This window comes from Abramis brama, assembly GCF_963993115.1.
Source record: "Abramis brama genome assembly, chromosome: 14".
NCBI lineage: Eukaryota > Metazoa > Chordata > Actinopteri > Cypriniformes > Leuciscidae > Abramis > Abramis brama.
In genome coordinates this window covers 1,916,341-1,931,977 of record NC_139976.1, presented here as the reverse complement: position 1 = coordinate 1,931,977, position 15,637 = coordinate 1,916,341, and the positions used below count along the sequence as shown (strand labels likewise).

At 39.0% G+C, this 15,637-nt stretch overlaps 1 protein-coding gene across 2 annotated transcripts in view; it reads right to left on the bottom strand.

Annotated features, from left to right (window-relative positions):
• The window catches only part of dlg5b.1 (discs, large homolog 5b, tandem duplicate 1), a 42,415-nt gene that overhangs the window by 15,190 nt on the left and 11,588 nt on the right, over positions 1-15,637 (bottom strand). The window contains exons 3-16 of one of the 2 annotated variants that reach the window (XM_084135041.1): positions 15,228-15,381; positions 14,665-14,808; positions 12,892-13,075; positions 11,675-11,934; positions 10,723-11,071; positions 9,674-9,904; positions 5,653-5,837; positions 4,948-5,073; positions 4,507-4,639; positions 4,259-4,386; positions 4,009-4,184; positions 3,819-3,922; positions 1,761-1,853; positions 291-1,121 (exon numbers count right to left, since the gene is read on the bottom strand). In XM_084135041.1, coding sequence (XP_083991167.1) covers positions 291-1,121; positions 1,761-1,853; positions 3,819-3,922; positions 4,009-4,184; positions 4,259-4,386; positions 4,507-4,639; positions 4,948-5,073; positions 5,653-5,837; positions 9,674-9,904; positions 10,723-11,071; positions 11,675-11,934; positions 12,892-13,075; positions 14,665-14,808; positions 15,228-15,381 — 3,098 coding nt within the window. The remainder of the gene's footprint in view (positions 1-290; positions 1,122-1,760; positions 1,854-3,818; positions 3,923-4,008; positions 4,185-4,258; positions 4,387-4,506; positions 4,640-4,947; positions 5,074-5,652; positions 5,838-9,673; positions 9,905-10,722; positions 11,072-11,674; positions 11,935-12,891; positions 13,076-14,664; positions 14,809-15,227; positions 15,382-15,637) is intronic. The other variant, XM_084135042.1, reaches the window with a different exon arrangement.

Here is a 15,637-nt window from a genome sequence, read left to right as displayed (position 1 = left end):
AGATCTTTATAACAGAACAACAGATACTTACATAAAATGCATATAAATATCAATATCTGCCAATAATATAGTGTGATATTTTAGTAAGATGATATTTAAATGCCGAGTTTTATAATCAAAGCTCTGTAGTTTGAAAACATATAATGCAATTCAATACAATGATTGAGAGATGAACAAATAAACCTTCCTCAAAGTCCTGAGGATCATATTTGATAATCCAGTAAAGCTCAGCTGCTTAATTTCAGTAAGTGTTCGTCTTGAAATATTACTAATAATATAAGGCGCAGCACCTGTGGAAAGGGCATCTTAAGGGGCGTGAGGCTCCGGCGTTGAGCGGGTGCAGAGTTCGGTCTTCCTCTCCTCAGCTCCGGCTCATCTGCGCCCTGTCCACACACTTCCCCCGACCCCTGTCTCTGAACAACATTCCCATTGCGGTCTCGATTATCAAAGTCAGGCGTGGATTTGTCTGTGGGCGTGGTCTGAATGGGCGTGGCCGGGGGTGAGCCGGTGGTGATGGTCGAATCAGAGGCGGAGCTTCCCTGCGGTTTGTGTTTGAACTTGAAGGAGTCGCTGCGTTTGGGCGGGTCGGGCGGCATCTGTGGCGACCCCTCGGTCCACGAGCTCTGCGGGGAATGTTTCTGGGACAAACTGAGGTAGTCCAGCTTGGACGGCGTCTCCGGCCGTTTAAACATGTCTGCGTCAAATATCGACTTCCGCTTCTTTGGGGTCTTAAAGATGGAGAGCGGCGGGATGCTGTCAGCAGTCGTCATAGCAACCGCTACCATTTTCGGCCACGTGCCGCCGCTTTGTTTCCGCCTCTCCTGACCCATCTCCACGGTGATGCAGTCGCCGGGGGAAACGGGGTGAAAGGTGAGGGGTCGTTTAGAGTTGGGATGCAGGCAGATCTCGTGATACGGGTCTGAGCGATACAGAGAGCCTCGCTGCGCGCGCTCGCTCTCGACGTCACGTGTCGGGCTGTACGTGTCTTTGTGGGTGGAGTGGTTGCTGGTGGGCTGCTTCCTGCAGGGCCGCAGGTGATCTGCCGACTTCCCGTTTGAGTTCCTTTCACAGTCACGCTGGCTCTCAGCGATACTCTGACCCGACAGACTCTGTGGGAAAAACTGGGATAAAGAGAAAAGAACTGTAAAACATTAAACACTAGGGGTGTAACAACCCTCATATCACGATACTGAACTCACGAGATGATATTATTGCGATACTCCAAGACATAATAAAATGTACTGTTGATTAAAATGATAAATTGTGTCGTGTGTAAATGAATAGTCTTGGACTTGGTGCTGAAACCCAAAGCACAGGACAGTAGAGACACCAGAATAACAATATTCATGATTCTGAAGCCGAAAATAGAGTTATTTTAGATGAATATGCTTTCACTCTGTCACTGACTAGATATATTTAAAATAATGTAGGCCACTTTTTACTGGAAACAAAAGACATTTGGCAGTGTCAGGACCCACAAATATTCCCCCATTGCATTATTATACATTATATTCAACATTATATATAGTAGTATAATGTAGTACTGACACTAAAACTCTGAAAACTTGACTTTTTTTCCCTCACACAGTAATTTTTATTTTGGGTGAACTATCCACGAAACATACTGTTGCATTCTTGTATTGTGATATATTGTGACACGATATATTGTTACACCCTTATTAAACACTTCAGGAAAAGATTAAGCTGATCGAATTTGTCACATAGAGAAGGACATAAATAATGATCAATAATAATCTCACCTTCAGGAGGGAAAGAGAAAGCGAATCTCTGCAGCTCCGCAGGAGATTCTCACATTCACTCACTGATTTATTATCCAGTGAAATTCCGTTTATCTGTCAGAGAAAATTAAACAACCTTAAAACAATTACAACAGATATGCTCAATATACATGCCTGCGATTACTCTAATGAGCCAGTATACATGCAAATGAACCTCTGCTCCATCTACCAATCAGAGCTTCCCGATTTTATGCAGGGCTTGACAACAAGGACTGCCCGATAGCCAAGAGTTGACAGAACCGTCATGGTCCCGATCGGGCCGATCATTGTCTTGAATGTATGGAAGCTTGTTTCCGCCACAGAATAAAACATTTTAAAAGATAATTGCGACTTTTTATCTCACAATTGCGAGTTTACATCTCACAATTCTGACTTTATTTCTCAGAATTGCGTGATATAAAGTCAGAATTGCGTGAAATAAAGTCGCAATTGCGTGATATAAAGTCAGAATTGCGTGAAATAAAGTCGCAATTGCGTGATATAAAGTCAGAATTGCGAGTTATAAAGTCAGAATTCAGACTTTTTTCTCGCAATTGCGACTATTTCATGCAATTCTGACTTTATAACACATAATTGTGAGTTTATATCTCGCAATTCTGACTTTATATCTCGCAATTCTGACATCTTTTCTAACAATTGTGAGATATAAAGTCGAATTCTAAGGAAAAAAATAAACTTTTTTTTTTTTTTACCTCATAATAGTTTACATCTCACAATTCTGACTTTATAACACGCAATTGCGACTTTATTTCTCAGAATTGCGACTATTTCTCACAATTCTGACTTCATATCTCGCAATTCTGAGATAAAAAGTCGCAATTATTATTATTTATTTATTATTCAGTGGCGGAAACAAGGTTCCATGAATGTTTATCATTTGCACGTGTTTTTAAGCCTTTCCAATGGAAACATTCAAGAAGATACAAAAAAGAGCTCAATTTGGTACTCGATGTGTGAGAAGTTTTGTGTGCTCACCAATCCAGAGTGCAGCATGCGAATAATTAATTGATTTCTCTTTCACGTCTTCTTGCTTGAACGGACAATTTCACGCAAAATTATGTCAACGTGCCTGTCTAGGCGAGTATCCTAGTAAGCATAGTTTTGCCTTAAAGGAATATTATTTTTCTTCCTACTATGGAAGTCAATGGGGTCCAAAAACTGTTTGGTTACCGACATTCTTCAAAATATCTTCCTTTGTGTTCAGCAGATTCAGATTCAGATTGTTTTATTTAGTGCCATGTCAGAATTAAAAGCTATTTTCATAGCAAAAACTCAATAACAAAAATACAAATATCATATAAATACAATAAAAACCAACCAAACAAAAACAGCAAGTCATACTATACAAGATTTTTTAAATTAACATATGATAAAAAATCCAAAACCTTTTCAGGCATAATCTTACTAAAGCCCTTAAGTGAGGTAACTTCATAAAAGAGCATTCTACTTGTATTAAGTCCAGGACAATCTAATAAAATATGTTTAACAGTTATCTTACAAAACATGCATAAAGTTGGGTCTTCACCTTTAAGCAAAAAAGCATGGGTCAAAGACTTGTATGACCCATACGACTGTGTTCAGCAGAAGAAAGAAATTCATACAGGTTTAAAACAAGAGGAAGGTGAGTAAATTATGACAGAATTTCCATTTTTAACTCAACTATTCCTTTAAGAGAACGTAAACAGTTAAGAAAGACAATGCATGTGTATCAGTATCAGTGTATTGGATCCGTGCATTATTTCTTAAAGTGACAGCAGCCCAATATTCCTGCCGCTGTCTGTGTTTTTAATGTTAATCAAACAATAAAATACTCACTGCTCTTTCCACTGGTTTACACAATTGGGGTCATACTTCATTTAGTAAAATATGTAAATCCATATAAGCACTGAAAAATCACACCCCTGATAAACTATTCTCAATAAGTCAATAATTATAGATTACAGAAACAGTTTGAGACTGAATTGATTTACAACAGCAAAACTAGTGCGGATCAAACGGATATTGAACTAGTGGACTCACATTGAGAACCCGATCGCCCGGACACACCGAACCATCCCTGGCTGCAGGACTGCCCGGAGAAACAGACGATACGAACATGCCACTCTCCAACCCAACGCCACAATCTGCAAGACAGAGACAGAGAGTCACTGTGATGATGAAGGTAGTTTATCGGCTTGACCAACTGAGAGGCAAAGACCCATGATATGACCTTTATGCCCTGCCAGTGTAAGATGAACAGAGGTGACCATCCTTCCTCCAAGAGACTTCCTCCTGCGCACCACCATGTTGATGACCCCGCCTCCACTGAACACCACCTTTATGACCTGCTTCCGGTCCTTATTGGCGAGATCCACATCATTTATCTTCAACAACCAGTCATTCACTCTGCGGGACGAATAAACGATGGTTAGAAGCGAACACGAATGTTTCACAGAAGACCAAGAACAGAGTTCACCCACCTTAACCTGCCCTCCGCAATACTTCCTTTGTCCACCTTGCTCACGAATATCCCATAATCCCCGGGTAGATACGAGTCGCTCACCCCCTCGGCAATATCAAAACCAAAAGCACTCAAGTCCATGTCGTCCTATACGACAGATTAGAGATGGTGATGTGTTGAAACTCTTGGTTAATACTTATATTTCAGCTTTATGTCAATTAACAAAGATGTTTTTAATAGTTTTGGAGGTTCGTCACAGCTTCATACCGCACTCCTCTCAAACTCCACCGTCTCCGTTTCCCACTCCAGCGAGTCCGTATCGATAGCCGAGTCGTGAGAATTGTGGGCCATCAGTTGGCGAAACCGTGCCTCCTTCTCCAGCTGCTCCTCCATGCATTCCCTGAAACACATTTTAGAAATAGTTCACCTAAATTACGTCATCATTTACTCCAACCTGATAGCAGAGGGTCTGAGAATGATTCAAGATTCATTCTTTCATTCTATTCAAAAGAATAAGAGTCATTTGTTTGGGAATCAAACTACTTTGGTTGCACTTGTTGATTTCTTTTGCATGGTGTTGTAGATTCAGTAGGAAACCTTTAGTATTTCAGTACAGCGTGTCGTTCACATGCAGAAGCTCGTGAATCATTAACAGAACACAAAAACTGTAGATTCCCTGATGTGATAGTGTGTGTTTCTGAGACTCACTTGAGCTCCTTCAGTTCTCGCACTGCGTCGTTCTTTTGTTTCCGCAGGTCGTCGAGGTTTCTCAGAGCATCGGCGAGATCGCTAACAGCTCGGTCCCTCTCGCGTCGCAGGTTATCGCACAACGTCCTGATACACACACAGACAAACATAGCAATAATCAGCTTTAGCCAATGTTTTATGGAGCTAAAATAGTCTCAGATATAACATATTTAAAACATGATTCACAAATAAAATAATTCACATTCACAAAATACGATTTGCAAATGCAGAACCAAATTTACAGATTCACAAATGCAAATCACAATTTATAAATCAACCTTGTACAAATTGATTGTTGAAACTGTATTTGCACATCGTCGTGTGTGGGTGTGTATGTATGTGTGTGTGTGAATTCGCTATGCATTTGTGTGTCTATTTTAAGACTTTGTTCCCAAGTCCGGCAAATCACATCACACCTTGCTCAATGCTTTGACTCTGACAAATATATTAAAATATATGATTTTGACACCATTTTAGCTCCATTCTGTTTACACAGTTACATCGGTTTATAATTTCCTTGTTGGATTTGAAAATGTATGTAATTGGATGGGTTTTAACAATTGTAAGGGCATATTTTTCACATGCCACATATGACGTGACACTTGATCTGAATCACATGTATAACAGAATTAAGGTATAAAAGGGTTTTTGGTTGCATCTGCTCACCGTATGCTCTCTCTCTCTGCTACGATCTTGTCTCTCTCCTGAAAGGCCCAATCTCTCCTGCATTTCGCCACCTCTGCCTCCTGCACAGCCTCCTGGAGCTCCTCCGACACGGCCTCGCACTGTTTCCTCAGGACCTCCAGCTCCTTACTGACGCGCTCAATGTCCAGCGTTGCACTGTCCTGCTTCTGCAGTGAGAGAGCCAGGGTTTGAAATTAACACCTGCCGAATGCGGGTAAAAATCAACTTTGACGGGTAATGCTGTCAAACCACCAGCCAATTTGCCGTGTTACTTATGTTTTCTCACTTTGCTGGGGAAGTTCGTGTAAGACAAATCTGCGCAGATTTAGCGCAAATACTCATGAGTCATGATTTATTAAATACAGTGTATTGCCCAGAATCTACTATATCTGGCTTACTTGAACACACTCGTCACTACGCAACACATAACAGCGCGCTTGTTCATTTGCACTGAAGCAATAGCCAAGATTAAAAAGCATTTGGTTAACAGAAAATATATTGTTATTTCCCAACATCCTAAATTGTTTTGATGTTCTTTGTACTGTATTGATCTGTTCAACACATTTTTGGTGAAAAGGATGAAAGAGGAAGGGAGGAGATGCTGGATGACAGGATTTAGTTTGAATTAGAAATGAATATATGAAATCCAAATTTTATAATATACAGTGCTATGCATAAGTTTAGACACCCATGCTAAAGTTGACTAAAAAGAGGAATAAAAAATCATCTTTTGGAAATTGAACTTAATGCCTTAATTAAAAAAATTTGGAAAAATCCAACCTTTAAGGACACCAATTTTCTTTGTGAATGAATAATGTATCGTAAATAAATAAATGTTCTTCCTCAAAATACAGGGTGCATAAGTCTGGACACCCCTATGTTAAATTCCCATAGAGGCAGGCAGATTTTTATTTTTAAAGGCCAGTTTCTTCATGGATCCAGGATACTATGCATCCTGATAAAGTTCCCTTGGCCTTTGGAATTAAAATAGCCCCACATCATCACATAGCCTTCACCATACCTAGAGTTTGGCATGGGGTACTTTCCATAAGATCATCTCTCAATGCAAATCAAACCAGCTATTAGGCTAACTGAAATAAAACCATGCCAATATCTAGGTATGGTGAAGGCTATGTGATGATGTGGGGCTATTTTAATTCCAAAGGCCAAGGGAACTTTATCAGGATGCATAGTATTGAAGGGTTGGGGTCAGAATCCCTTGCCTCTTCACTATATCAATATATATCCTTTTGAGTTTTTACATTATTCTTATAACAAGTACTAATCAAGTTTTATAATCATTAACTATATTCATGAGTGATTCATATATGGTTTTAATCCTATTTTGTTGTCAGCATTTCTGCTCATATATTTTTAAGTGCATTATGGTGTCTGTGACTAATCTTTATTGCCCTGGATGAGGACCTTGAGAACAGGCCCTTTGTATTGGGAAAACAGCTAATAACTAATAGAAGAGGGCAAGCCTGAAGGTCCATCAGATGGCTCTGTGTCTGTTTTCTGCTGACCAAGTTGAGGTTACAGGGGTCAACTTCTACGTGACTTACATGATCTAGTTCACAGTTTCACAGAGAGAGAGCATACGGTGAGCAGATGCAACCAAAAACCCTTTATACCTTCTAGTTGTATTTCTTTCATGTGTATTTCTCTAGAGAATAAAGTGGACAGTATCTGTACTCCTTCTGAGGAGGGAAGGTGTTATCAGTATGTTTTGGGTAGTCTGCCCTGATAACAATGAGCTCAGGCTCTCTACAACCTTGGTAGAACTGTTATTCTCTTTGTGCTTTTGTGTATGCGTTATATGTCTCGTGATATGTAGCAGCAGATCTCGGGACCCTTCTCGACGACCTCCGAGGTCAACATCGAACCTCCAGGGACTCAGATGACAATTATCTTGATTAATGTCAATGTACCCTACTGTCTAGGGATGTCCCGATCCGATCACGTGATCGGAAATCGGGCCCGATCGCGTGTTTTCAGACTCGATCGGAATCGGACGTTACCTCCCGATCAGGACTCGGATATATATGTATTTATATTCTCATTATTTTTTAACACCTCTATTATGCGGTGACACAGAGTTACGGCGGTTTCACACTGCACGCGTTATTAGAGTGTAAGCAGCGCAGGAGCAGCGCAGGTATGGGAGCAGGACACGCGCGTTTTGCTTTCATACTGGCAGCGTTTGTCACGCGCGGCTGAACCGTGGGTTGTGTACAGACAGAGTCTATAATGGATAAGTTGGCATTGCTTTTTTTCGTTTTCAAATACATTTAAGAGAAAAGACTTGTCAAGAAGCTTATTTTATTAATAATTTCATTTATATAACTTTTGGTTCATCTTTGTTTTTATTGTTATGGCAACAAGTTTGTTTTTGGACATTTGTTTTCTTTTTAAATTGCTGTTGGTCATTTGATTGACTGTTTAAAACACAATAGATATCATCAATGCACTTTTTGGATAAAACTGCGGTGTATTTTGGCCATGATCAATGTATTGTCACTTTAATTCAGCAAAAGCGGCGCAGCAAAAATAGACTCGGCGCCGAAACGATCACGGCACTCCTGCTCTGCTACGCACTGCCGCGCCGCCTCTGCGCGCGGTGTGAATGCTCTAAAGCCTGGTTTAATCTGTTAACATGGGCGGCGAAAAAAATACGCGCTGCACGCTCTGCTAACAGTGCAGTGTGAAACCGGCGTAAGAGTTAGGAGTGCAGTTCCTAAAAGCACATTACTGGCTTTGCAAACACTGTGGCACTTTTATTTTTTATTTGTTTACATGCCTACCGGATATTTTAAGTTGAGGTGCTATTTGTTTATATATTAGACTTTTTTTAATATTTACTGTTGCACTAAAGTCCAAAAGTGAAGAATTTATTTATTACTTGATTGTTCAAGCTACCTCACAGAAGTGCTCTGTTTGTTAACAGAGTTGTTGAATGTTAAAATAAGGTGAATTAAATAAAAAATAAGGAACATCCTGGATCTGTTTTTTTCGCTCTTCTTTATTCTTTTTTTTTTTTTTTTGCATTATAGAAGTATCGGATCGGGACTCGGTATCGGCAGATACTTAAAATCAAATGACTCGGACTCGGACTCGAGGGCAAAAAAACCTGATCGGGACATCCCTACTACTGTCTATCTATAAGTGTAGAATTGTTTAGACTTTATGTTCTCTTAGCCAATCAGAAGTAGCAAATATGTAATGAATGCCCTTGGAAATGGTATAATTGGTGTAAGATTTTGTGTAAGGTAGAGTTAGCTTGTCGCCTCCTCGTGAGACTTTGACGCTGGCTCTACCAATTTAACTGCAAACTATTCTTCAGTAAATTTTTACTTTTTTGATTGAACTTCACGACTCCTGGTCTTCTTTCATCATATCTGGTCCTGGGTCTGAAAACTGTACCCCCCTTACAGTATCCTGGATCCATGAAGTAACTGGCCTTTAAAAATAAAAATCTGCCTGCCTCTATGGGAATTTAACATAGGGGTGTCCAGACTTATGCACCCTGTATTTTAAGGAAGAACATTTATTTATTTACGATGCATTATTCATTCACAAAGAAAATTGGTGTCCTTAAAGGTTGGATTCATCCTAATTTTTTTAATTAAGGCATTAAGTTCAATTTCCAAAAGATGATTTTTCATTCCTCTTTTTTAGTCAACTTTAGCATGGGTGTCTAAACTTATGCATAGCACTGTATATTATTATTATTATTATTATTTTATATATATATATATATATATATATATATATATATATATATATATATATATATATATATATATATATATATATATATATATATATATACACCTTTGTGACGTAGTTTATTTCCTTAATTTAGTTTACTTTCGGTAAACTAAAAACTTTAGTAGCCAAATTGGCCGGTGAGTGAAAAAGTTCATTTCAAACCCTGGTTTTAACCTCAATGAAATGATATAACTCTATCAGTCCAGAGGTGGTCTGAACACAGGACATGTACCTGTCTGGCCTGGTAATACTCTCTCAGGAGCTGGTCTCTTTGGATAATGGCCTCCGTTCGCTCTTTACGGGCCACGTCGCGCTCCTCTCGCACCATCTCGATGTCCTTACAGGCCTGGCTCAGCTCCTTCTGCGTCTCCACCTTGTCCTGCACCTCGTGACAGTACTTCTCCAGCAGCTCCGTCTTCTCCCGGATCGCCCGGTCCCGGTCCAGCAGAGCGGAGTTCAGTTCCTGCACACACAACAAATGTCAAACCATCAGTAATAAATTCTGCCTGACAGAAAGGCAATGTTGGGGCTAGAGTCTTTAGGGTTTAGGGTTAATTTTATTTCTTTAATTGAAACACTTTTGATTGATGATAAATGCATCAGTGAGTCTTTTAAATGAATCTTCTGAATGAACAAGTTTAGCTAAAATGAATCGGACTTTAATTACCATTGAAACCGTTTATTTGCCCCTCAGTGCCATTCTTTTCAACTCTTAAACCAGATCCAGTTGCCTTTGTCACTCTGCTGGCTAGGAGACACATATTGGTCAATTGGAAGTCCAAAATGTGCCCTTCACATTCTCATTGGCTAAAGCATCAGATGTTCTTTATTTTATTAACTTAGAAAACATATGATTTTCCCTAAAGAAGTGTTCAAATAAGTTTTGGAAGCTGTGGAGTCCACTTTTTCAGTATATTAAAGAGTAATTTCTTAACAAGTCCTAATTAGGACAGTTGGGCCTGATGGGTAAGGAGTAAGATTTGGTTTCTGATGGTTGTATTACAAATGTCATAAACAACTGACTTTTTATTCTGACTGTGGTTTGTTTGTTTAATATGTTTTTTGTTTTGTTTTTGTTTTCTGTTTTTGTTGTTTGTTTGTTTTTGTTTATTAATATTGGTACACATTGTGTTTAGATATGCTTTTAGTCATTGTTTACACTCTTATTTGTGTTTTTAATCAACAAACAAATGTGTAAATATGTTTGATTATTGCCTCGTCTCGCTCACACACAATACACAATTACGCAAGTCAAACAGTTTGTGAACATTTCATATTTACTTTAAATGTGGTCTTTAGTAGTTGTGTGTGTTTGACCTGTCTCAGAGCCTCGATCTCGTCGCTGGCTACCCTCCTCTCGCCAGACGTGTTCTTGAGTTTGGCCTCGGCCGCCTCCAGGCCGGTCTGCAGCTTATCCACCTCCTTGATGACCTGATCTCTCTCGCTCATGATCAGTCTGTACTCGTTTAACACGGAGTCTCTCTCCTCCTTCAGCTTCTCGCCGTCTTTCACCGCCTTCAGCTGCAGGGTCTTATAGCGTGTGTTCTCCATCTGAAGACGGTCAGTTTCTCTCTGCAGCTCCTCGTTCTGAGCCGACATCTTATTCAGCTCTTGCTGGAGACTCTCAAACCTGAAAGAGATTAATATTTCACCATGTTCATCTTTCTTTAGTGTGTAGTGTTGCTGTTTGGGCATGAAAAAGCTCCATTTCTTCTCTATATCAGTGTCAGTGTTTCTGAACTCCTGAAACGCCTCCACTGTAGTCTTGAGTTTCTTCCGGAACGAACACGTCACAATATTCCTCATTATAATAATTCATGCACAGAATAAAGGGGCGGGGCCTGGTTGAGTTAGTAGTGTGTTAAACTGGTGGTTATGGTAAGGGGCGGGACATTTCCAAACACACTCAAAGAGCTCGACCAATCCCAACACACTGCTCCAGCCGACCAATCAGAGCACAGTGTGCTTTTCAGAAGGAGGGGCTTCATAGAGACAGGAACTAAACAGAGCGTTACTGACAGACTGGGAAAAGAGGAGCAGTCAAATATGGTAAAAATGTATTTATTGAACATTTAAACATGAAAACCTATTCTAGTAGAGCCCAAAAATAATATCAAGAGCATAATAGGTCCCTTTTAAAACCTAGCGAGCCTAACAGAAACGGGAGCTCATAAGTGACTGGTTTGTGATGCACCCCACAGGCAGCAGCTCTAGTGTGTTGTTGTTGACGTACCTCCTGACGGACCCGCTGTACTGATGCTGGAAGTGAAGCGCAGAGTCTCTCTGCTTCAACAGAACGTCCAGCTGTTTCTGCAGACGTCTGTTCTCCTCCTCCATCTGCTCCAGGCGGCTCAGATCGGCGTTGTGACTCGCCGTTTTCTCGTTGTATCGTTTCCTCAGCGCATCGTACTCTTTCTTCGTCCCCTCCAGCTTGTTTAAAGCTGTGTCGTAAAGTTTATTCAGCAGGTCTGAGGAGCCGTTCTCCCTCATGACCTACAGCAAGAGAAAGAGAAACCACATTCAGCTCAGCACGATTGAGGAGAAATTGAACCCATAACCAAATCATTGACTTGACTCAATTTTGAGGATTAACTACAATATATAAGAGGATTATTTTGTGGTGAGGACTGAGAGATGACAAAATGCATCATTACACCAGCTGGTGGCGCCACAGAATCACATTATTCCAATGAAACTATTTAAATACAGTAGCAATTATCTAATATATCATTTGAATGTGATATTTATTCTAGTTATAGAACATGCTAGTTTCTGAAACACATGACAAATATTAACGAGATCATTTGCAGGTTATGTGGTGATAATTTAATATGATTTTTATTTAGGCATTAAGGAGCGTGTCAGACTAATTCTGTTATTCTTTACTGTCTCGCACCTTTACAACATCACAACAGAAATGATTTAACAGCGTCTCTAATTTAAACTTAAGCAGAAAAAACAAGTTCAATTCACATTCGTGAATTAGCTGATTAGTTAAATGAATCAATTTAAAACAGACTAATAAATTAAGAGATATGACTCAGTTTCAGAATTCATAATAATAATAACTTTATTTATACAGCACTTTTAAAGTTTCTTAGCAGAAAGTGCTTCACAAAAGTCAAAAAGACAAGAACATAATTAATACATTAAAAAATAAATAATAATAATAAAAAATAAAAAAAGAATCTAAATACTTCACAAAGTAGTAAAAGCACATTTATACAAATACCTTTTTAAAAGAGACTTAAAAAAACAGACAAAGACAAAGAAAGATGATCTAATCTCCATTGGCAAGCTATTCCAGAACATTGGTGCCATGTTCATGTAAGTCTCTGTATGCTATTTTTTTTTATTTAAATATATCACTATGTATTACTATATTAGGTTTTGTTATATATATGCATATACATGAATATCCTGAGTTGTGTGTGCACGTGTGATGTGTACCTGTTGCTGCAGCAGGCGCATGTCCGCCGCCTCTCGCTGGTCGCTGTCGTGTATCCGGTGCAGTTCGTCACAGGTTTGCTGCAGCTGCGAGTGTTGCTGTAGGAGCTGCGAGTAGTTCTGCTTCACCGCCTCCATCTCGTCCCGCAGCTGAGTCTGTTCACCAACCACACGTCCGTGAAGAGTACTGAGAGACCGAGAGAGACGCACGCGTTACTGATCCACCTGGACATTAACTTCAACCGACGCATCAGTGAACAGAACATCAAAATGAATGTTAATGTTTATTTTATCGGCCAGTTAAATGCATCAGATCAAATGAAGACGATGGACTTTAAGACTTTCATGGCACTAGGTCTTGGGTTCGCTTCCCAGTAACAACACGCTGTAAATAATGATTTTTCATGAAATATGTTTGGGCACACATGTAATATGGATAACTTCACTTTAATCCCTTCACTCCATTGTTAACATTTTGTTTAAGTTTGATTAAGTATGACTTTAAGGTGTATATTTTCACTGTACCTGGTGCGGGTGCGGGTTCGGGGTCCTTTTTTTCTTCCTTTGTTCATTTTATGTATAACATACTTTTTGTATACATTTTATGAGTATTGTATAAAAACTGTTATAAATAAAATTAAAATAAAAAGATTTTTCAAAGTTGCAAATAAAACAAAGATTATTAGGAGTACATTCTCACTATTTCTGTTTTTCTACTTCAAAATTTCACGTTTAAATTTCAATTTGTTACAAACCATGTCTTTGTAATAATTTCTGAAATTTACAAGTAATTCCTGAGTGAAAATGGTTTCAAAGTAAATCCTAAATCATATTCAGTGCACATGTATACACTAACCGGCCGCCCTGTAAAAGTTTGGCTTGCATTTGCACACGCAGCACATGCACAAAAACACAATTCAATTCAACAAATCAGAAATGTAAGATATAATTAAAGAGAAAATTAATTAAATTATTGGGGTAATCTCAGATGAAAATCTCTAATCTGTGCTGTGTGTTTGCTTTAGCACCAGATGTTACCTTGACTCACGGCAGCCAATCAAAGCCTTCCACATCACGCTAATGAGCACATCCTGCTGTCACACTGCTGAGTTTCCAAATCAAATTTTTAAAATGTAATAATTAATTAAAATTAAAAACAAATAATTAAATGCGATTAATTAAATTCAAATTATATATGGTTAGAAAAAAAATACAAAATATTGGCTGATATATTGGTCGACCACAAGACATTTTTTCAAAATTTTAAAAATTAATTAAATTAAAAGTATATATTAAGAGCTGCACGATTAACCATTAAAAGATCGCAATCTCGATACAAACACCTACGCAATATCATTCCTAAATGACAACGCCTCACCTGTGTCTATTAAATAATGATCGTATCATTACATCGTTACACCAGTAGGTGGCGACAAGTGGCTTAAATTTATAAGTCATGGAATCATTCAAGAAATTCGTTCAAAATCGCTGATTCATCCAGTAATGAAACAAGTGAAGTATTTATGAGTGATTCATTGAATCTTTCATTCAACCCATTTTTTTAAATAATTAATTCAGATCAATTAAACATTTTAAAAAGACTGCAGCAATAAACATTTTGTCATAAATTCTTTTGTTTAGTTCAGAATCGTGGGAGAATCTCCGTTTGAAAAAATAAAAAAATAAAATTAAAAATAAAATAATAAAAAGTTTTAATAAAAATAAAAACTCTTGAAAATCAACTCTATGGGGCAAATGTATGGGTCTAGATCTCACTGGTAGTAATCGGCGTCTCTCACGGCCTCTTCACATCTCTTCAGGGTTTTGGTGTGCTGGTTCTGGAGAGACTGTAGATCTGACATGGCCTTCATGCACTGGAGCTTCAGGCGCTCGTAATCGTGACCCGGCTTCACGCTCGGCCTACAGACACAGAAACATGCGGTCAACACTGTGCGAAATGATTTGGGTAATCATTCATTAGTTGTCATATACAGGTCTGATTGGGATGTTTCAGTGAGATCACAGAAAACCTCAGTGTGTGTTTTTTCAACGTCTATCAGCATTCAGGTGAAGAAACACACACACACAAAAAAAAAAAAAAAAAAAAAAGAGTTAAAAGCCTTATTTATGAAATAGTAATGAAAGTAAACATACTTTATTTATACACATAAAGCACTCTGTCCAATCTCACGCTCACATACGGAAAGAAAAGCCGAACTGTCTGGCGGGGTTACAGTGTTTAGAGACTGAAACTGGCCAATAGGAAGATCTGAAATCTCCAGTTCAGTGACAGTCACCCTGCTGGGTCTCGTTTACAGTGTCCCGATGCGTTCCCGTACCTGCAGTCGTCAAAGGTGGTGCCGGGTGAGGAGAGGGCCAGTCTCTTGCGCAGGTCGTCTCGTTCACGGGTCACCTGTCTGAGTTGGAAGATCACCGTCTCCAGTTTCTCACTCATCACATGCTTCTCCGGGTGTGCAGGAGGGGGCGAGGATGCTGGGATAGACATTGTACATCAGTGCTCAGAAAATAAAACATTAGCACATGTAGTGTCAGTATTAAAGAGGTAAACTAGCGGCACACGTACAGTCAAAGCAAAATTTATTCAGACATCTTCAACATTTCTCACATTATCTCAGTTTATTCGCTATAGGTTGGAAAACGGTAATAAAATATGACAAGAACTCAGAGTTAAAGGGATAGTTCGGCCAAAAATGATATTAAACCCATGATTTACTCACCCTCAAGCCGT